At 42.3% G+C, this 23,959-nt stretch overlaps 1 protein-coding gene across 5 annotated transcripts in view; it reads right to left on the bottom strand.

Moving 5' to 3' along the window:
* NPAS3 (neuronal PAS domain protein 3) overlaps positions 1 to 23,959 on the bottom strand; it is a 628,831-nt gene that overhangs the window by 215,576 nt on the left and 389,296 nt on the right. For all 5 annotated transcript variants that reach the window (XM_069730521.1, XM_069730552.1, XM_069730532.1 and 2 more), the window contains one exon: positions 6,766 to 6,848. In XM_069730521.1, the coding sequence (XP_069586622.1) occupies positions 6,766 to 6,848 (83 nt within the window). The remainder of the gene's footprint in view (positions 1 to 6,765; positions 6,849 to 23,959) is intronic.

The raw sequence follows: 23,959 nt of genomic DNA, 5'->3' as shown, positions 1-23,959 counted from the left end.
CACATTCCCTGCCCCTGAGGACGTGTCGTTTGACTATCCCAGCATGCACTGGGATGCTCAAATGAAGAGTCATCAAAAAGGAGGTTGTAAAAAAAAAAAGGAAATGCAGTGAGGGAATGACAGGGTGATAAGGACTGGCGGAACGCACCAGGTATAAGATGATATGGAACTAGGTGCGTTTGCAGTCCGAGGTCCACCGTGCAGGTAAAAACCCTGCTGCTAGTAAAGACGGACTATATGGCGGTACTATAAGAATACACACATGGGTTAACTTCACCCTGTGTGAAGGAAGCAACCCTGTTGCGTCACAGGACCGCGGTACCGCACATAGAGCGCAAGCAAGGAGTCTCTAATCTCAAACCCGAGACTGAGGATTTGAGTTCAGAAGACCTCATGCGCTCGACACCGCAACTGGGGTGTCAGAGAAACATAAATAATAATATATAAAGACACAAGAGTGCGTGCGGTGCCGCACTGACGGATGCCACTAACCACCCAGGCTTGGGTCAGGAAAGCGCAGAGAAAGCGCACGGCGCCGTACTGGCGGACACAACAACTGGACGCTGTGATGTGTGTTACGTGCTGATGGCTAGTCGGGCGCTAGATAGCTACCTCCATTCACAAACAGACAACAACACTAGGAATGGGATATTTAGGAGCTTTCATCCTTCGACATACATCCATCTACACACACACATAATATCAAAACAATACTAGCGCATGGCCGTGCGGTCATGCGCAGTTTATATAGTTGCAGCACAGGAAGCTGCTACCGAAGCTTTGCCCTTTCAAGACCTTCCTGGAGGACCAATGGGATGCGCTGCAGTACCTGAGCATGTGACCCTCGACCTCCAACGGGAGATCTTGCCCTGGGCATGCTCAGTGTGTGCAAATAAGGACTTAGTCCCAGAGAAGCCTGCTCGCCGCAGATCAGTGCAGGGTACCATAGGAAAGCCAGAAAAAGGAAGTAGTGACCCTATGCACAGAATCAGCCTCAGCGAGACGCTGGGAGCGACGTCTCCGCTGAGCAGACCCCACTGCGGCCGATGCTGAATGGGAGACCGCAGCAGACACGGATCGAGATTCCCCCTGTGCAGCAGAGGAAACTCAACTCCTAACACAGGGAATGTTGAATTAAAGTATCTATCTATATATATAATTGTCTAAGGGTTTTTCTGTCTGTCTGTCCTGGAAATCCCGCGTCTCTGATTGGTCGAGGCCGCCAGGCCTCGACCAATCAGCGACGGGCATAGCATGGCGACGATGATGTCATAAAGTTTGCCTCGACCAATCAGCGACAGGCACAGTCTGCCGCGAATTTGCCTCGACCAATCAGGGGCGGGCACAGTATCGACGTAGATGTCATAATGGTTGCCATGGCGATGATGATGTCATAAAGGTTGCCTTGACCAATCAGCGACGGGCACAGTCTGCCGCGAATTCTGGAATCATCATTGTCCATATACTACGGGGACATGCATATTCTAGAATACCCGATGCGTTAGAATCGGGCCACAATCTAGTCTATATATATAATTGTCTAAGGGTTTTTCTGTCTGTCTGTCTGTCCTGGAAATCCCGCGTCTCTGATTGGTCGAGGCCGCCAGGCCTCGGCCAATCAGCGACGGGCACAGCATGGCGACGATGATGTCATAAAGGTTGCCTCGACCAATCAGCGACGGGCACAGTCTGCCGCGAATTCGCCTCGACCAATCAGCGACGGGCACAGTATCGATGTAGATGTCATAATGGTTGCCATGGCGACGATGATGGCATAAAGGTTGCCTCGACCAATCAGCGACGAGCAGTCTGCCGCAAATTCTGGAATCATCATTGTCCATATACTACGGGGACATGCATATTCTAGAGCAGAGGTCCCCAACTCCAGTCCTCAAGGCCCACCAACAGGTCATGTTTTCAGGATTTCCTTTGCATTGCACAGGTGATGCAATTATTACCTGGGCAAGACTAAGGAAATCCTGAAAACATGACCTGTTGGTGGGCCTTGAGGACTGGAGTTGGGGACCTCTGTTCTAGAGTACCCGATGCGTGAGAATCGGGCCACAATCTAGTATTAGATAATTGATTAGATTATGGCATTAAATAGATAGGCATTTCGGATAAAAATGAATTTATATTTTAGACCACCTCTTTAATTACTAGGTTCCTAGAATATATTTATTTTACTCATTAATATAGCGCCAATAATTAAACAACACTTTATACACATTATCGGCACTGTCCCCACTGGGGATCACAATCTAGATCAGTGGTCCCCAACTCCAGGCCTCGAGGGCCGCCAACAGTGCAGGTTTTCAGGATTTCCTTAGTATTGCACAGGGGTTGGAATCATCACCTGTGCAGATGATCACATTAGAACCGATGCAATACTAAAGAAATCCTGAAAACCTGCACTGTTGGCGGCCCTCGAGGCCTGGAGTTGGGGACCCCTGATCTAGATTCTCTCTGAGTATGTTTTTGGAGTGCTGGAGGAAACCCACGCAAACACGGGGAGAACATATAAACTCCTTGCAGATGTTGTACTTGGTGAGATTTGAACCCAGGACCCTGGTGCTGCAAAGCATCAGTGCTAACCACTGAGCCACCATACAGTGCTAACCACTGAACAACCATGCTCTAGCCAGATAATTGAGATCATTTTAAAAAGGTTGTGAGCCCTTTTTTCTTTAAATCATGGGCCCTGCAGGGATATTAGAAGAAAAGTACAGTCATTAAAATCTATCAATTGCAGAGGCAGATAGGCAAAATGCAAGGTGAAAACATAAAAAAACATCAATGATAAAATGTTACATTTACGGTACTTGCTATACACCCAACGGTAATCAATGGTAGAGCTTTACTTTGAGCATATATATGAGCCTTCTTTAATCCATTCTCTGATAGTTCTTAATTTGCACTGATACAATATATTTTTAGAAGGGTGAAAGTTAAATTTCAATAGTGAAATAATGAAGAAAAGACACAGGTCTTCAAGTCAATTTGAAACTATGATCCTACCGTGTTGATCTATAGGAAGGCAAGAAACCTTACCAAACCATTACCCTATATTTGTCACAATGGTGTCACGTCCCCCTGGAAGACCTGGAGTTAGAAGGTCACGTTGGGTAAAGAATCGCAGGTCTTCTTTAGAGATGGTGTGATTTGTGTCACATGTTCTGGATCATGGAAAACATGGAGATTTTATATCAGGATGGTTCCATGTGTAGGGCTGTATGCTTTAATCTGTCCAACCACTAGGACAGGGTGAGGAGATACTCGGTGATATGCACACTCTCTCTCCTGCCCTCCCAGCGGTGATGGCCGCCTGCGGGACTTTATCAATCACAGGCAGATGCCTGGTTTAAATGTCAGTGCCGGGGCTGCAGCCATCCATTCATCTACCAATTGATCAGGGACGTCGGTGAAAGAGCGCTGCTGATTAACCCTTCCCGGAACCGAAACCTATTTCATCTGATTCTCAGACTCACACAAGCAGAAATGTGCACTATCTTATCAATTACCACCATGATGAGAGTGTATGTATATTATATGTATATATATATATATATATATATATATATATATATATATATACACACATATATATATATATATATACATATATATATATATATATACATATATATATATATATATATACATATATATATATATATATATATATATGTATATATATATATATATATATATATATATATATACACACACACAGAGAAGTCTATTCTGTATTCTGTATATGTAGGCACTGTTGGCATGATACAGATACGAAATGTTACTTGCCATAACTGTGCTAGTGATTAATTGCCATCACTTAAAAGTCCTACCGTCTTCAGCCTTTATTCCACATGGGATCTGGTCTTAACGAAAAGAACGAGTGCACCCACCCAGAGCACAGCTTTCACCTCTCTACATGCAATCCAATCAAGTATTTAAATTAAGTGTATTTCCAAGAGACAGAGGTTACAGAACAAGAGATTACGGTTACAAAAAAGTCACAACAACAAGGGTTATTGACATCACTTTATGAAATGTAAAAAATGTCTTTAATGACAAAATAAACAGTAATGAGAAAAACTATAAGGTTCTTCTTAAAGAAAATCTGAACAGCTTCTCCATGTCCCACAAGCCGGACCCGTGTCTTTATCCCACTTATTGTGCTACTTCCATCAAGACCCTTTATTTTGTTTTCTTTTTAATCAATTTCCATAAAACCTTTTAATTTGGTCAAGGATATATGCAAATCAGCGAGTGACTAGTGGGGGGCGTTTTCTTCCATAGGACTAATCATCCCCGTTGGGCGTGAGTAACATGTTTACCAAGAGCCGCATCACCACTGGCTCTTTGCAAACTGTCTCCCAGGTGTATGTACCACGGCTTCATCGGCAAAGTAGGAAACAGACAGCCGAAAGATTTGTAGAGCAGCCGGTAATGGTTGTCTGTGTGTCGTAACAAGACTGCTTTTCCAAGCATGCACAGTGCGCCGTTGTAACCAGGACACGGTAGCAGAGATCTGCAAAGAGCAGGCGGTGATACTGCTCTTGCAAATCACGTAACTTGCAAATCATATTATGTCACTTAGGCTATTGAATTCTACTGACCCATAACTAGAGTGAAGATTTTGCATGGTCAAGATGCCCAGAAAGGGCTTCAGATCCGCCAGCCTCTGCTGTTTCTCTGATTCACTACTGATGTGACCCAGATAGCCAACATTTTGTGGTTAGTACATAGCACCAGAACTAGCACAGCTCCATACATTGTGCAGTGGCTCTCTCACGGTCTAGTTAAAAGTATTGTCTATTACTTGGACAACCCCTTCTTAAAAGACAGATCCCAGAGTGAAATAAAAATAGCTCATACTGACATCCTGCATCGGCGACAGTCTAGCTATGACGGCGCCAATGCACAAGGGGAGTATAAGCTTTTCTTATTCTATCTGTAGAAGGATGTTATCAATACCATGGATGGCAAGAAGAACTAACAAACAATTCTGGAACAAATCAAGCCAGAAATATAACTCGAAGCAAGGATCATCAAGCTTCGACTTGCCTACTTTGGACAGATCATACGAAGAGAGCAATCACTCAAGGAGGACATCAAGGTTGGAAGAATAGGAGGAACAAGGAGAAAAGGAAGACCACCAGCCTGAAGGCTTGATGCTATCAAGATAACTGCTGAGAAGACCCTGGTGGACCTATATAGGCTTGCACAAGATCGATCTTCCTATAGAGCGTTCATCCATCGAGTTGCCATGGCTCGAGATTGAACTAAACCTACTTGGGGGAGTTGGGCATTTAAGAAAGGTTTGTCCAAGTAGAGGACAACTACAGTATTTAAATGTCATAAAGTTGCTGTCCAATTCTTAATCACAACACAATTTACAGAGCTGTGTCAGTACCAAGTATGCTGCAGTCCCTTCAATTAAATCATCAATGTTACATAAAGGAGATGAACCCCCACTACTCTGATACTGATGATTTTAAGGATAGGACATCCATACTAAAATCCAGAAAAAAACATTTAAGGTGGACATGCACCTTCAATTGTTTTCTCATTTGTTCAAATTGCTTTGCACCTGACAACACTTAATATCGCCTGTAGAACAAAGGAAAACTGCAAATGCCCAATTCCATGGCGGTTCTCCTTGAAGTCTACCAAATGTATAACTGTATGGCTTTCTTCAGAGTGAACTTCAATCCCACAGCCAAAAACTACTATTAGTGGTTGAAGACCCCAAGGTATGGTGAGCTGATTAACAACAACAGAACTTCTTTGAGTAGACCACTATTATAACATAGTATGTTTTCTTTTTCTTTAAAGAACACAGTATCATAGCTTTGAAGACATAAAGATTTGCTGATTCTCCTGCAAGGTTGATCCAGATGAAGCAAGAACCTTATGAGACTAAAAATAATGTTCTTCGTCTTAGAAAAAAAAAATTCAGTCATGACTCTAAATATGACAATATGACAATAGGAATAAATCCATGGATCAACGACCTATGTCCAAAAATCTATTAACCATAGCATGTAAGTATTCCACTTGAGAAAGTCCACTTGTGAACTCTTAACTGAACACATCATGACCACTTCTATCATCTCACCATGAGTTTTCAAGCCATCTGTTTCAATAGGTAACATTTTTAGAAAAATTGCAGCCTACAATCAGAAGTCTCCATTTGTTCTCTGCAGAAAACAGAAGTGAAATAGTGGTGTTTGATCATTACTGGATAAAGCAAGGAGTGAAACCAACCAAAGAGGCGGAATTATACCATGGTGCAAGAGAATTACTTTCCATACAATTAAAATTAGGCAAATTATGAATCATTTGGCTTATTCGATTGGGACTTTATAAAATTACACATAGTAAGTAAAGAAGAAAATGTAAGGAGCATTTTCCATTGGCTCTAACAATCTAACAACGTCAGCAATGGCGGACATTTCCGAAGCCCACACTTTTCATATTAATTAAAATACAAATATGATAATTTTAATAACTTAGATTAACCACTCACAAACATAACTGCATCATGAGAAGTCAAAAACAAATTATGTCATTTTTGTATTTTTTACACTAAAACTGCATTAAAATCGACGGATTAAAGAAAACAGAAAATAATTGAAGTTCTTTTAAATTTGACACATTTATATCAACTTTTATGATCATTTAAAGTTAGAGTAATTAGACTGTGATCAAGAATCAGTTGGTGTCATTATATATCTTGAGTATGTGAATCATGTTTTGTACCTGTAGGATGTGACTCCCAAGATGAGATTCAAAGATATCAATGGCCAAGGAGCTGGGGCTTCTTCTCCTCTGGGATCCTATAACTAAAAAGAAAAGTTCTTTAGTAAGAGACTGAGACACACATTTATCATATCAGAAATTCTACATGGCTTCAGCAGAGTCACAGAAGATCATGGCGAACTGTATCCTTTACACTCAATTCTTCTTTTCTCAAAGTAGTAGGCTGTGAGACCATCTAACCACACGGCATCTCCACATGCTTTAAAACATAAAGACGGATATTCAACGGGAACCCAAAATCAGTGCATTTTACTTATGCCAAACTCCACCTATCAGAAATGTCATCAATTAATGGAATGAACGCTAAACATTTTATCATTGCAAAATCCAATTTGTTTATCATTTTCTAGTCTCACCTAAAGTTTAATCCAGCACTTTAGAAAAAAAGGAGACAGTATGTCAGGCAGTCAGCGGGGCACAGGAATACAAGGCAGGCGAATAAGGTCTCCGACTAGAAAGAAAGTTGTCTCTCTATTACCACTTATTGGAGGCAGCCAAAGGCTAGGTTCACATTGGGTTAATGGCAAAGCGCTGACGGCATCCGTTACATAGCGGCACTAACACTATGTAACGGATGCATTAGCGCACCCATTGACTGCCATTATGTAGTGCATCGCTAACGCATGTCATAATCAGTGTCATCCATTTGATTTTCCTTGCTTGACACATGACACTAGATATTTAGCCAATTTAAAGTGTTCTTCAAAAAGTAAAATATTTAGAATTGAGAGTTCTCAGTGGTTGATACCTTTTAATGGCTAATGGCTGGAGAAACCTCACAGCGCAAATTTTACTTTAAAGTGACGGTAATAAAAGACCTAAAAAACAAGGGTGGAATTGATTGTTTGATTCTTTTTCAATTCCACCCAATTTTAGTTTTTTCCCTGTGTTCCTAGTTTTTAAATGCATCATAAGTTAAAATCAATTTTTTTTATTCAAACCTACAACTCGTTTTGCAAAAAGGCAAGCAGGATCAACATAAATAGAAAAAAATGGCCAATTTCCAAAGGGTTAAGACTTCCCATTTTTATAGACTTAGTGGTGGTGTTCAGCAGTATGTTCAAACATAGATCTCTCAAAGGACCACAATCATCTACTATATAATTGTCTAAGGGTCACTTCCGTCTGTCTGCCTGTCTGTCTGTCGCGGATATTCATTGGTCGCGACCTCTGTCTGTCATGGAAATCCAAGTCGCTGATTGGTCGTGGCAAAACGCCATCGACCATTGCCACGACCAATCAGCGACGGCCAGAGTCTGGCAGCGAAATGGCCGCTGCTTTACTGCCCTGCAATCAGCGCTGAGCGCTCACACAGGTTTAATGCCAGTGTTAACGGACCGCGGTGTAACGCACTCCGTTAACACAGCTATTAGCCCTGTGTGACCAACTTTTTACTATTGATGCTGCGCATGCAGCATCAATAGTAAAAAGATCTAATGTTACAAATAATAATAATAAAAAAGAAGGTTATTCTCACCCTCCGACGTGGCATGCTCTCCTCGGCAGTGCAAGGTTCTGGTGCCAAGGATGCTATGCGAGAAGGACCTGCCATGACGTCACGGTCATGTGACTGCGACGTCATCACAGGTCCTGCGCTCATACCAACCCTGGGACCGGAAGCCGCCGCATGCACAGCACACAGGCGCCAGGACTTCAAGGGGCCTTCGGAAGGTGAGCATATGTTTATTTTTTATTTTAAGTCTTTACGCATATAGTGCCCACATTGCTATATACTACGTGGACTGTGTTACATACTGCGTGGGCTCTGTTATATACTATATCTCTGCGATATACTATGTAGCTGGGCAATATACAACGTGACTGTGCAATATACAAAGTGGCTGTGCAATATACTACGTGCTCTGTGTTATATACGTCAACTGTGCAATATACTACGTGGCTCTGTTATATACTACGTGGCTGTGCAATATACTACGTAGCTATGCAATATACTACGTGGCTATGTTATATACTACGTGGCTCTGCTATATACTACGTCGCTGACCAATATACTACATAGCGGTGCAATACACTACGCAGCTGTGCAATACACTATGTGACTGTGTTATATACTACGTGGCTGTGCAATATACTACGTGCCTCTGCAATATACTACGTGGCTCTACAATATACTACGTGGCTATGTTATATACTACGTGGCTCTGCTATATACTACGTGGCTGACCAATACACTACATACCTGTGCAATACACTACGTGGCTATGTTATATACTACGTGGCTGTGTTATATACTACGTAGCTTTGCTATATACTACATACGCTGTGTTACATACTACGTAGCTCTGTTATATACTACGTAGCTATGTTAGATACTACGTCGGTTGTGTTATTACACTACGTCACTGTGCAATATAGTACGTAGCCTGTGCTATATACTACCTACATATTCTAGAATACCCGATATGTTAGAATCGGGCCACCATCTAGTGTAAACTATTACAGCCTATTTATTTGTTGAGATCTAAAGTACACAATTGTATCGAATTGGTTATCGCTCTTTGTGGATACGGTGCCTGTAAAGTGGTCACATGTGAAGCCCCCGAATTTATGTTTATTTCTTAAGAAGAATGCACTTGGACCATCTTCAGCAACTCATGGATGCACTGGGTAACAATCTGCTTTCCTTCCATCCAATCATGTTCGTCTCTATCGGCAATAGTCTACAGTTTGCATATTGTCTGTGATGTTATAGCTCATACAAAAAGAATATTTTTTGCATTTTACTTGTTAAAAATTGATGAATTATGACATTTTTTGCAAAATATGGTGCCATCTGGTGTTCAAAGTGTATAGCAATCAGGGCTGTGGAGTCTGTGTCTATTTTGGCAGAGTTGGAATAAAATGGACAGACTCCTAAAATATAAAATAAATTGGGCACAATTGTAGAATGCAGGATGTGTTGTAATTTTTTTCATAATGATTTGGGAAAGTTATGAAATGTCCTATAAATGTCTGTTCTGTTCCTGATCTAAGGATGTGGGCTTTTAGGTTAGATGAATCTGGGCTGTACTTTATGTACATACTCAGTAGTGACCAGTGCTGTGGAGTTGTAGATGAGATGAATCTGTGCTGTACTTTATGTACATGCTCAGTAGTGACCAGTGCTGTGGAGTCGTAGATGAGATGAATCTGTGCTGCACTTTATGCATATGCTCAGTAGCGACCAGTGCTGTGCAGTCGTAGATGAGATGAATCTGTGCTGCACTTTATGTACATGCTCAGTAGTGACCAGTGCTGTGCAGTCATAGATGAGATGAATCTGTGCTGCACTTTATGTAAATGCTCAGTAGTGACCAGTGCTGTAGAGGCTTAGATGAGATGAATCTGTGCTGCACTTTATGTACATTCTCGGTAGTGACCAGTGCTGTGGAGTCGTAGATGAGATGAATCTGTGCTGCACTTTATGTACATGCTCAGTAGTGACCAGTGCTGTGCAGTCGTAGATGAGATGAATCTGTGCTGCACTTTATGTAAATGCTCAGTAGTGACCAGTGCTGTAGAGGCTTAGATGAGATGAATCTGTGCTGCACTTTATGTACATGCTCAGTAGTGACCAGTGCTGTGCAGTCGTAGATGAGATGAATCTGTGCTGCACTTTATGTAAATGCTCAGTAGTGACCAGTGCTGTAGAGGCTTAGATGAGATGAATCTGTGCTGCACTTTATGTACATGCTCAGTAGTGACCAGTGCTGTGCAGTCGTAGATGAGATGAATCTGTGCTGCACTTTATGTACATTCTCGGTAGTGACCAGTGCTGTGGAGTCGTAGATGAGATGAATCTGTGCTGCACTTTATGTACATGCTCAGTAGTGACCAGTGCTGTGGAGTCGTAGATGAGATAAATCTGTGCTGCACTTTATGTACATGCTCAGAAGTGACCAGTGCTGTGGGGTCGTAGATGAGATGAATCTGTGCTGCACTTTATGTACATTCTCGGTAGTGACCAGTGCTGTGCAGTCGTAGATGAGATGAATCTGTGCTGCACTTTATGTACATGCTCAGTAGTGACCAGTGCTGTGCAGTCGTAGATGAGATGAATCTGTGCTGCACTTTATGTAAATGCTCAGTAGTGACCAGTGCTGTAGAGTTGTAGATGAGATGAATCTGTGCTGCACTTTATGTACATGCTCAGTAGTGACCAGTGCTGTGGGGTCGTAGATGAGATGAATCTGTGCTGCACTTTATGTACATTCTCGGTAGTGACCAGTGCTGTGCAGTCGTAGATGAGATGAATCTGTGCTGCACTTTATGTACATTCTCAGTAGTGACCAGTGCTGTGGAGTCATAGATGAGATGAATCTGTGCTGCACTTTATGTAAATGCTCAGTAGTGACCAGTGCTGTAGAGTTGTAGATGAGATGAATCTGTGCTGCACTTTATGTACGTGCTCAGTAGTGACGAGCTGTTTAGCTTACCGACTTCACACATGCTCAGTCACTCTCACAACATACAGTGATTTACTGTTTACTGCAGAGCAGCCGGAAAGCTTTGTGCTGCTCTGTCATGACGAAGTAGAAACAATCAATGGGAACTCAACTTTCAACAAACTTTGCATAAGTTAATAGTACTGGCAAATGTAAAAAAAATGTTGCAATAAGTCAAATTTGCTTTTTTTCCCACTCTCAGCCACTTCTCCTCCTCCGCATTCAGAACTCATTATCCACTAAAAAACAGCTCAAATCAGTCATGCACAGACAAGACATACTGCCAGCTCACTGTGGTGTCATGTGCACGACTGTGCTGAATTTTCTATCAAGAGTTTCACCTCACAGCAGTGCTAGATCATATCTACACAGATCACTACTGCTGTGTAATGTCCTACATGCTACTGTTGCTCTATGTATGCTAAAAAAAATTGTAATTGTGGGCCAATCCCTTTAAGGAATAATAAGGGGCACATTCTATGTTCAATAGTAATGCAGGGAACAAATACAGGACTTCTTTAGTTAGTTGCCATAAATAACAGGCCGTATGCATCAACAGTGCCCCGTAATCAGTGTCTATGGTCATCCTCCATGTAGTCCTGAAGACAGGTAATTGAATATTGGTTTGCGGTTGAATGTACATGTAATCCAGTAAACGAACATCTAGGCCCTCGGCAGCCACCATTGTTCAGTAATTTAATATCCATGTGCTGAGTCCTCTACATCAACCGTTGTTCAGCAATTGATTATCTGTGTTCTGAAGCTCTTGCAGCGGTGTCTGAGCAGCTCTCTATTTGTGGACCTAAGGCTGTACTGTGAGTGCCAGGAGAAGCTCTCAGAGTTGGACCTTGGGAATAGCGGAACGAGCAGTTCACTCCATATTACTCTAAATTCAAAATGACACCCGAGTGCCATAGTGCCAAGTCCTGATTAACGAGGTGTAATTAACCTGCTCGTTGTGAGATACCGAAATTAAAATTAGTCCATTAAAAGTTTTTTTCTCATTTTTTCTTTTAATTAAAAAAAACTACAGTGAAACAAATCTGTCTAAAACTTATCCACTTTATGTCTCCTAATTTACTTGGGTTATAAGAATATAATTTGGAGAGGAGCAATTGTGTTGTACTAATCTGATTATTTTCTACCTTATCTGTATGGTGGAGGAATCAGAAAGCCCGTGGTAGCAGTCAGTATAAGAAACAGGACCAACTACATTGAACGCTGATGGCATCAGCTTTCAGACTATATTTCCCTCTTTATCAGGCTTGGAGGACATTGGGTTCTTTCATAAAATAACTACGGCTTCAAAATACATTGCTGCAGCTTAGAGCGGAGATTTCAGTGTCATGTCAGTCGCAAATCTCAGTCTAATCATTCATGTTATTATGCAGTGTAGGAGGCAAACATCACCGCTTGGTGAAAGTGTAATTCAGTCCATGTCAAAACCAATATGGTAATGCTAAATACCTGCAGCTTAACAGAATGAATTCACTCTCAAAGAGACAGAATAGGTCTCTGCTTTTAATGCCTAACAACTGTGTAATGCCCAACAACTGTGTAACACCCACCTATGTAATGGCCAACAACTGTGTAATGCCCATCAACTGTGTAATGCCCAACAAATGTGAAACGCCCAACAAATGTGAAACGCCCAACAACTGTGTAACACCCACCTATGTAATGCTCAACAACTGTGTAATGCCAAACAACTGTGTAATGCCCAACAACTGTGTAACGCCCATCAACTGTGTAATGCCCAGCAACTGTGTAATGCTCAACAACTGTGTAATGCCCAACAACTGTGTAACACCAATCAACTGTGTAACGCCAAACAACTGTGTAACACTCACCTATGTGATGCCCAACAACTATGTAATGCGCATCAACTGTGTAATGCCCATCAACTGTTTAATGCCCAAAAACTGTGTAATGCACACCTATGTAATGCTCAACAATTGTGTTATGCCCAACTGTGTAATGCCCAACAACTGTGTAATGCCCATCAACTGTGCAATGCCCATCAACTGTGCAATGCCCATCAACTGTACAATGCCCAACAACTGTGTAAAGCACACCTAAGTAATGCTCAACAACTGTGTAATGCCCAACAACTGTGTAACGCCCATCAACTGTGTAATGCCCAACAACTGTGTAATGCCCAACAACTGTGTAATGCCCAACAACTGTGTAACACCCATCAACTGTGTAATGCCCAACAACTGTGTAATGCCCAACAACTGTGTAAAGCACACCTATGCAATGCTCAACAATTGTGTAATGCCCAACAACTGTGTAATGCCCAACTGTATAATGCCCAACAACTGTGTAATGCCCAACAACTGGGTAACGCCCATCAACTGTGTAATGCCCATCAACTGTGTAATGCTCAACAACTGTGTAACGCCCAACAACTGTGTAATGCCCAACTGTGTAATGCCCAACAACTGTGTAACGCCTATGAACTGTGTAATGCCCATCAACTGTGCAATGCCCAACAACTGTGTAATGCCCATCAACTGTGTAATGCCCATCAACTGTGCAATGCCCAACAACTGTGTAATGCTCAACAACTGTGTAACGCCCAACAACTGTGTAATGCCCAACAACTGTGTAACGCCCAACAACTGTGTAATGCCCAACAACTGTGTAATGCCCAACAACTGTGTAACACCCATCAACTGTGTAATGCCCAACAACTGTGTAAAGCACACCTATGTAATGCTCAACAACTGTGTAATGCCCAACAGTGTAACGCCCAACAACTGTGTAATGCCCAACTGTGTAATGCCCAACAACTGTGTAACGCCTATGAACTGTGTAATGCCCATCCACTGTGCAATGCTCAACAACTGTGTAATGCCCAACAACTGTGTAATGCCCATCAACTGTGTAATGCACACCTATGTAATGCTCAAGAACTGTGTAATGCCCAACAACTGTGTAATGCTCAACAACTGTGTAATGCCCAACAACTGTGTAATGCCCATCAACTGTGTAATGCACACCTATGTAATGCTCAACAACTGTGTAATGCCCAACAAATGTGTAATGCCCAACAACTGTGTAATGCCCATCAACTGTGTAATGCACACCTATGTAATGCTCAACAACTGTAATGCCCAACAACTTTGTAATGCCCATCAACTGTGTAATGCACACCTATGTAATGCTCAACAACTGAGTAAGGCCCATCAACTGTGTAATGTCCATCAACTGTGTAATGCACACCTATGTAATGCTCAACAACTGTGTAATGCCCAACAACTGTGTAATGCCCAATTGTGTAATGCCCAACAACTGTGTAATGCCCAACAACTGTGTAACGCCCATCAACTGTGTAATGCCCATCAACTGTGCAATGCCCAACAACTGTGTAATGCCCAACAACTGTGTAATGCCCATCAACTGTTTAATGCCCATCAACTGTGTAATGCCCAACAACTGTGTAAAGCACACCTATGTAATGCTCAACAACTGTGTAATGCCCAACAGTGTAACGCCCAACAACTGTGTATTGCCCAACTGTGTAATGCCCAACAACTGTGTAATGCCCATCAACTGTGCAATGCCCATCAACTGTGCAATGCCCAACAACTGTGCAATGCCCAACAACTGTGTAAAGCACACCTAAGTAATGCTCAACAACTGTGTAACGCCCAACAACTGTGTAACGCACATCAACTGTGTAATGCCCAACAACTGTGTAATGCCCAACAACTGTGTAACACCCATCAACTGTGTAATGCCCAACAACTGTGTAAAGCACACCTATGCAATGCTCAACAATTGTGTAATGCCCATCAACTGTGTAATGCACACCTATGTAATGCTCAAGAACTGTGTAATGCCCAACAACTGTGTAATGCTCAACAACTGTGTAATGCCCAACAACTGTGTAATGCCCATCAACTGTGTAATGCACACCTATGTAATGCTCAACAACTGTGTAATGCCCAACAAATGTGTAATGCCCAACAACTGTGTAATGCCCATCAACTGTGTAATGCACACCTATGTAATGCTCAACAACTGTGTAATGCCCAACAACAGTGTAATGCCCAACAACAGTGTAACACTCACCTATGTAATGCCCAGCAACTGAGTAAGGCCCATCAACTGTGTAATGTCCATCAACTGTGTAATGCACACCTATGTAATGCTCAACAACTGTGTAATGCCCAACAACTGTGTAATGCCCAACAACTGTGTAATGCCCAACAACTGTGTAACACCCATCAACTGTGTAATACCCATCAACTGTGCAATGCCCAACAACTGTGTAATGCCCAACAACTGTGTAATGCCCATCAACTGTGTAATGCCCAACAACTGTGTAATGCCCAACAACTGTGTAAAGCACACCTAAGTAATGCTCAACAACTGTGTAATGCCCAACAGTGTAACGCCCAACAACTGTGTATTGCCCAACTGTGCAATGCCCAACAACTGTGTAATGCCCATCAACTGTGTAATGCCCATCAACTGTGCAATGCCCATCAACTGTGCAATGCCCAACAACTGTGTAATGCCCAACAACTGTGTAAAGCACACCTAAGTAATGCTCAACAACTGTGTAATGCCCAACAACTGTGTAACGCCCATCAACTGTGTAATGCCCAACAACTGTGTAATGCCCAACAACTGTGTAACACCCATCAACTGTGTAATGCCCAACAACTGTGTAAAGCACACCTATGCAATGCTCAACAATTGTGTAATGCCCATCAACTGTGTAATGCACACCCATGTAATGCTCAACAACTGTAATGCCCAACAACTGTGTAATGCCCATCAACTGTGTAATGCACACCTATGTAATGCTCAACAACTGTGTAATGCCCAACAACTGTGTAACACTCACCTATGTAATGCCCAGCAACTGAGTAAGGCCCATCAACTGTGTAATGTCCATCAACTGTGTAATGCACACCTATGTAATGCTCAACAACTGTGTAATGCCCATCAACTGTGTAACGCCCATCAACAGCGCAATGCCCAACAACTGTGCAATGCCCATCAACTGTGTAATGCACACCTATGTAATGCTCAACAAATGTGTAATGCCTAACAACTGTGTAATGCCCAACAAGTATGTGTAATGCACACCTATGTAATGTCCACCAACTGTGTATTGTCTAATTTCTTAACTGTGTAATGGCCAAATGCCTTCACAATGAAGCACATAAGAGTTTAGTGCTAAGATGGTGGCATTTGTAGATATTTTTCTTCAGTTATTCATTTTGTTACACATTGGAGAAGAAGTGTCAGAAGAAAACCAGACATGGTAGATAGAACAAAATGGCATTATACACATAGGAAGGGAGTCAATTGATAGTCACATTTAGAAAGTCCTCAGTGTCCCTGAAAGGAAACAGAGTGCATGAAAGGAATGAGACTCATCATTCTTCTCTGCTGCTAAGTTCTCCATACACAAAAAGGAACAGTATTCACTTTCATGGTCCAAGGGAATGTCCACATGACCAGATCAGGAAGAGATGCAGGTGTACTCATTTATGAACTGAATACTATAAAATAAAAATCATATCCAGAACTTTAAGACATTTTTACTGTGGGCCTTAGAACTAAAGGAAGGTAGTTGCTAACAAATAACTCACCACCCAAAAAAAACCCACACAAAATAAATAACAAACAATCCATATGCATATATATTTCCAAAATATATTAATAATAAATTATATACACAAAAACTATTAGGAAAAAAATAATTAAAAACACCCAATAAAACAGAAAAAAGGAATAGGTAGTGTGATCAATGGTGAATCACATTATGGCAAATAAGAATCAATATACCGTAAATCAAATGAATTAGTCAAAGAATGGGGGTACACTATACACACATATAATAAAAGTATTAGACAGGGAACTGAATACATGATGCCATAATAACATATTATAAGGGACCTCAAGGACCTTTCAGATGAAGAGAACCTTCACCAGAATATAGCAATATCAAATAAATAACACTGTGAACAAGTACCGGTAAATATAATTAATATATTTAGAAAACCTCAGTTAGAAAAGAAACCCTCCCAGCTTGAGCTCTCATTAAAGTTGCCAGTGCAAAGACACCCATACCCTCCACAAGCCATCATGAGCGAACCAAATAGACTACACTGCCCAATACCCAGACAAGCATTTCACATATAGCTTCATCAGGGGCTGAAAGTTTTTCTAGGATTGGTTATTTTTCGGTAGTTGCTGACAAACTGCTGGCACAGAGCGCTCATTAACAGCTCCTGCCGGTGATTCAGCTGCTCCATGTCCTCTTCTTCTTCACTCTGCTCTGTTGATGGAGCGAGACTGCTGATCTCATGCTGATTGACGTCAGTAGTCATGCCTTGTTGACAGAGCACCCAGAAGAGAAAGACATGGAGCCGCTAAATCGCCGGCAGGAGCTGTCAGTAACCATTCTGAGCCGTTGCCGGATAGAACAGGTGGATTACATACTTACATAGGTTGAAAAAAGACCTAGATCCATAAATTTCAAACCTTACCCACCAATTATACTTTTGTGCCACTAAATTATCTATAACCCACAATGTTATGAGTACTGATGAAATCATCCAGACCTTGTATAAAAGCGGTTATAATGTCTACCATTACTATCTCTTGTGGTCGGTATTTCACAGACTGACTGCTCTAACTGTAAAGAACCCTTTGCTATTTAGTGGTCGATATTGCCTCTCTTGCACCCATAATGAATGCCCCCTGGTCCTGAGTATAGTCTTCAGAAGGAATAAGTTGTGTGCCAGGCAGTTGCTGTTAGTTTTTGACTCATAATAAAAAAATATTTTGTCCTTGTTAACCCATTTAAATCTTTTTGTATAATTAATTGAACATTATGTAAAAGTGTCCGATTCCCAGATACAATGAGCACTTCCCTTTAGCGTACAGGTGAGGGAATATGCCGGTCACATTGGTATAGACTATCACTGTGTGACAGAAGCTCTGTGCAACACAAAAAGAATTAAAAGCAGCACAGATAAGATGGATTCTGTGCATACAAAAAGGTTGCTTTTTTCAGAGAAAATCCCAATATTAACAGTATCCTTCTAAAACACCTGAAATTAACATGTACACATTTACTATTAGGGCTCATACCTATATGGGTGAGAAAAAGCAACATCAGGACTGAAAAAACAGTGTAATGTGAGTACAATCCGATTTTTCACACCTAGCATCCGATTTACATCCAAATGCAGTGAGACTGCAATGCGATTTTAACATGAGCAATTTTCTAAGTCATTTACACCTCGTTTTCAAAGGAAATATTCTCCAAAACATACACACATATCTATCTATCTATCTATCTATCTATCTATCTATCTATCTATCTATCTATCTATCTATCTATCTATGTTTTAGATATACAGGTAGATTAGATAGATAGATAGATAGATAGATAGATAGATAGATAGATAGATAGATAGATAGATAGATAGATAGATAGATAGAAAGCCAGCAATGCAGCAGCTGTGTACAGTAAAATACAGCAGGACCCGACAGGATAGAAGAGATTGATTACATACAGTATATACACATAGAATAGGTAGATATATAGATGTCAGTCACATAAACAATTAGTACAGTGTGTGTGCAGCTTACTGTACATGTATTTAATTAATAAAAGATTATTTGTCTAAAAAGAATTGTCGTGGACTCCCGCATAATTTTTTTTAACCAGGGGACTGATGTTTATTACCTGGGAAGGGGTTAATACCCATGGAGCTTTACAGGCTGTCAATATCAGCTCACAGCTGTATACGTAGCCTTTACTGGCTATTAAAATGGGAGACCCCCCAAAAATGACATAGGGTTCCCCTATAATAACCAGCGAAGTCTAAGCAGACTTCAGGCTGATATTAATAGCCTAGGAAGGGGCCATGGATTCTGCCTCCCCCAGGCTAAAAACATCAGCTGTCAGCCGCCCCAGAAAAGGTGCATCATTTCCCCATTTTAATAGCCAGTATAGCCACTAAAGGCTAAGTATACAGCTGTGAGCTGAGATTAATTGCCTGGGAAGCACCATGAGTATTACCCCCATCCCAGGCTATAAACATCAACCCTCAGCTTTCCTTTGCAGGTTAAGAAAATTACGCGGGAGCCCACGCCATTTTTTTCTAGACAAATTAATCTTTTAACCCCTTTCTGCCAGCTGATGTAATAGTATGTCAGCTGGCAGTATCCTCCTGTTTTCAACAGTTGACATGTGCCCGCAATGGGCGTGAGCAGAATCGCGATCTGCCCGCCCCATTAACTAGTTAAATGCCGCTGTCAAACTGACGGAAGTACGCGCACTGCTGACCCACGTCACGTGATCAGGGGTCATCGGTGCTTTGCCATCACAACCAGAGGTCTCCTTAAGACCTCTATGGTTGTTGATGACGGATTGCTATGAGCGACACCCTGTGGTCGGCGCTCATAGCAATGCTGTAACTCAGCAATATAGAGGTGATCTGTGCATCACCTCTATGTAGCAGAAGCGATCGAGTAGTGGATGCTGCTATCCTCCCATGGAGGCTATTAAAGCATGCCAAAATTTTAAAAAATGTGTTTCAAAATATATATAAAATATATAAAAGTTCAAATCACCCCCCTTTTGCCACAATCAAAATAAAACTATAAAAATAAATCAAACCTGCACATATTTGGTATCGCCTCGTTCAGATCTATCAATAAAATAAGGATTAACCTGATCGCTAAACGATGTAGCAAGAAAAAAAATCAAAAACGACAAAATTACATTTTTTGGTCGCCGCAACATTGCATTAAAATGCAATAACGGGCGATTAAAAGAACACATCTGCACAAAAGTGGTATAATTAAAAACATCAGCTCGGCACGCAAAAAATAAGCCCTCACCCGACCCCAGATCACGAAAAATGGAGATGCTATGGGTAACGGAAAATTGCGCAATTTTCAAAATGTTTTTACCACTTAGATAAAAGAGAACCTAGACATGTTTGATGTCTATGATCTTGTAATGACCTGGAGAATCATAATAGCATCTCAGTTTTAGCATTTAGTGAACCTAGCAAAAAAGCCAAACAAAAGACAAGTGTGGAATTGCACTTTTTTTTGCAATTTCATCGCAGTTGGAATTTTTTCCCGTTTTGTGTTACACGACATGGTAAAACCAATGGTAATGCTCAAAAGTACAACTTGTCCCGCAAAAAATAAGCCCTCACATGGCCATATTGATGGAAAAATAAAAAAGTTCTGGCTCTGGAAAGTAGGGGAGCGAAAAACGAAAAAAAAAAACAAAAAAAAAAATCCGTGGGTTAATATTTAAATACATGGACAGTAAGGCTTCTTTCACACTTCCGTTTTTTACAATCAGTTACAATCCGTCAAAATGTTGAAAAGATGAATCCTGTGCAGATTGTAAAAAATGGATGCACTGGGTCCGTTTTTTTTTACGGATTCATCGAGGATATGTGCACACATTGTGTATGCGTCTTCGCCGCCATTTTCCGCTGCAAAAACGCATGCACAACCCAGGTAAAAAAAAAAAAAATGGTGATATTCTTACCTTCCGGCGTCCCACGCAGCCTTCCCGATGCTTGCGATGCTGCCGGCAACTCCCGTTCCCAGTAATGCCTTGCGAGACAATGAGCTGTGATGACGTAGTGGTCTCGCGAGACCGCTACGTCATTGGATCATTTTGCAAGGCATAACTGGGAACGGGAGCTGCAGGCAGCATCGCGAGCATCGGGAAGGCTGCAGGGGACGCCGGAAGGTAAGAATATCACAATTTTTTTTTTAATTATTATTTTTAACATATCTTTTTACTATTGATGCTGCATAGGCAGCATCAATAGTAAAGAGAGAGAGAGCGAGAGAGAATTTCCCTGGCGGGAAATTCTTCCGCGCATGCTCAGTTTCAAAAGACGGCATCCGTCGCTGGATTCCTGCTTTTGACAGTCAGCGACGGATGCTGGGTCCATAGGCTTCCCTTATAGCCAAAGACGGACAGCGTAGGATCCATCGCTGACCGATTTTCCGACATGCACAAAAAACGTTCCTCTGTGCGTTGTCTCCGCAATGTGGTAATGGTTCTAGGACTGTTGGACTCCGGACGTCTGGTGACCCTAATCAGCGCAGCAGTGCCCCACCAGTTAATCCCTAACAAGTTTGAGGGCATCCGCTGCATGCACGAAGAGGCCAAGGACTACCCTGTAGCCTGCGTAACCATGGATACAGACTGTGATGATAAATCCCATGAGGTTGAGGTAGTAAAAGTGTTAATCCATCCTGTCATACTGGGGCAGGATTTTTCTCGGTTTTGGAAATTGTGGCAAATGGAGGCTGTACAGAGTGTTCCGGTAAAAAGCCAGGTCTGTCTGAAGGCGGCTCCATCAAAATTAAAGATGAAGGAGTTCCCCCTTTGTGTCCTCGCTGTAGAGGAGGATGAGACGGTAACAGAGGAGCCCAGTTTCCCTGGTTTAGAGGTGCCCGAAGAGAACTTTGGGACTGCTTAACTCCGAGAAGTCACATGAAATGGGGCATTTGGGAATGTGACTGTATGTAATGGGGTTGCTCAAGAGTTGGGGGCTGACACCAAGTTCCCTCACTTTGCAGTCAATGGCGAGTTATTGTATTGGGTGACCAAACTGAGGGGAGACGAGATAGTGGAGCAGCTGTTATTTCCAGGACCCTGCCAGCGGAGGGTTTTAGACACGGCCCATTCGCATGTTTTGGGGGGGACATCTCAGGGCAGAGAAAATGCAGAAGAGAGTGCTACATAGGTTCTATTGGCTAGGGTGTTACCGAGAGATCCTAAATTATTGTAGGTCCTGCCCCACCTGTCAGATAACTGCTCCTGCTTCTCATTTACGAAACCCCCTAGTCCTGTTACCTGTGATAGAGATCCCCTTTAAGCGGATTGCTATGGACCTGGCAGGTCCCCTTGTTAAATCTGTATGCGGCCATCAGTACATCTTAGTAGTCATGGACTACGCAACCCGGTACACAGAAGCGGTGCCACCAAGGAATTCTTCTGCTAAATGTATCGCCCTTGAGCTTGTCAATATCTTTGCCTAGACTGGTTTGCCCAAGGAGATCTTGACGGATCATGGTACCCCGTTTCTGAGCAAAGTAATGCAGGAGCTATGTAGAGTCCTCCAGATTGACCAACTGCGAACCTCTGTGTACCAACCGCAGGCTTGGTGGAGCGATTCAAACAAGACCTTGAAGGCCATGCTCAAGAGAGTTGTGGAGAAAGACGGTCGAGACTGGGACTATCTGCTCCCATTCCTGCTCTTTTGTATCAGAGAAGTCCCCCAAGTCTACACTGGCTTCTTGCCGTTCGAGCTCTCATATGGCCGACATCCACGAAGGCTCATGGATATCGCCAAGGAAACCTGGAAAACCGAGGTCCCGCCGCAACAGAATGTAATTCAGCATGTTACCCAAATGCAAGAAAGGATGGCACACATACATAATGCCTATCAAAAAGGAACACTTTATCCAGGCACAGGAGGCCCAAGTGAGGGTGTACAACCAATCAATGAGGCCAAAACAATTCCAGCCTGGGGACCACGTGCTAGTACTTATCCCTACGATGGAGTGCAAGTTCTTGGCCTAGTGGCAAGGCCCATAAGAGATAGTGGAAAAACTCAGGGACATGAATTACAAGGTACACAAGTCCAGTCGCAGGAAGCCGCATCGGATATACCATGTCAACTTACTCAAACCTTGGCGGGACCGTGAACTGCTGGAAGCTCCTTGCCTGGGGGCCTGTCCCAAATCCAAACCCAAAGAAGTGTGCCTTAGGGGAGGAAAAGGCCAGGTACTTGGGCTACGTTGTCGGGGCAAAAATCAAGCCCCAGTTGAATAAAATAGAGGCATTTCAGGAGTGGCCGCAACGGCTCTCCAAGAAGCAAGTGAGGGCGTTTTTTGGGATTATGGGGTATTACCGGCATTTTATACCGATCTTCGCCATAATTGCCGCACCATTAACGGATGTCCTTGTGGGTACCAAGTCATCGATGGTAAAATGGACTCCTGAAACAGAGATGGTGTTTCAAGAGCTCAAGCAGTCTCTGTGTAAACATCCGTTTCTGGTCGCACCAGACTTTAGCAAAGAATTTCAGAAGTGGGGTTGGGAGCCGTGCTGTCACAGGAAAGAAATGGAGAAGAGCATCCTATCCTATACCTGAGCCAGAAACTCTCTTCTTGCAAGAAGTACACCATAGTTGAGAAGGAGTGTCTAGCTATAAAGTGGGCAGTAGACACCCTGAAGAACTACCTGCTAGGCCGTAGGTTTAAATTAGTGTCAGACCATGCCCCTCTGAGATGGTTGAGAGAGAAGAAGGGTAAGAACGCCAGGGTGACTAAGTGATTCTTAGCCCTTCAGGACTTCATTTTCCACATAGAGCATAGGCAAAGGAGGTCATCATATCATGAACCATATGTAATAGATCACGCTATGCACATAGGCTATCATTGTTCTCGGCAGCACAAGTCTTGTGTATACAGGATATTGCGCTGCCAAAAACTATGATTTTTAAGCCAGCTTAAAAATTTTACCCGATGAACAAGCGTTTTGCTCATTCATTGAGTAATCAACAGCCTATTTACACGAAATCTGATTGTGAAAGGCGCGCTCCTAATCTTGCAGTGTAAATGCGCCTTTAGAATAAACAGCATGTAGGTGTATGTTACAT

This window comes from Ranitomeya imitator, chromosome 1 (assembly GCF_032444005.1).
Source record: "Ranitomeya imitator isolate aRanImi1 chromosome 1, aRanImi1.pri, whole genome shotgun sequence".
Taxonomy (NCBI): domain Eukaryota; kingdom Metazoa; phylum Chordata; class Amphibia; order Anura; family Dendrobatidae; genus Ranitomeya; species Ranitomeya imitator.
This window is presented reverse-complemented; position numbering and strand designations above follow the sequence as displayed.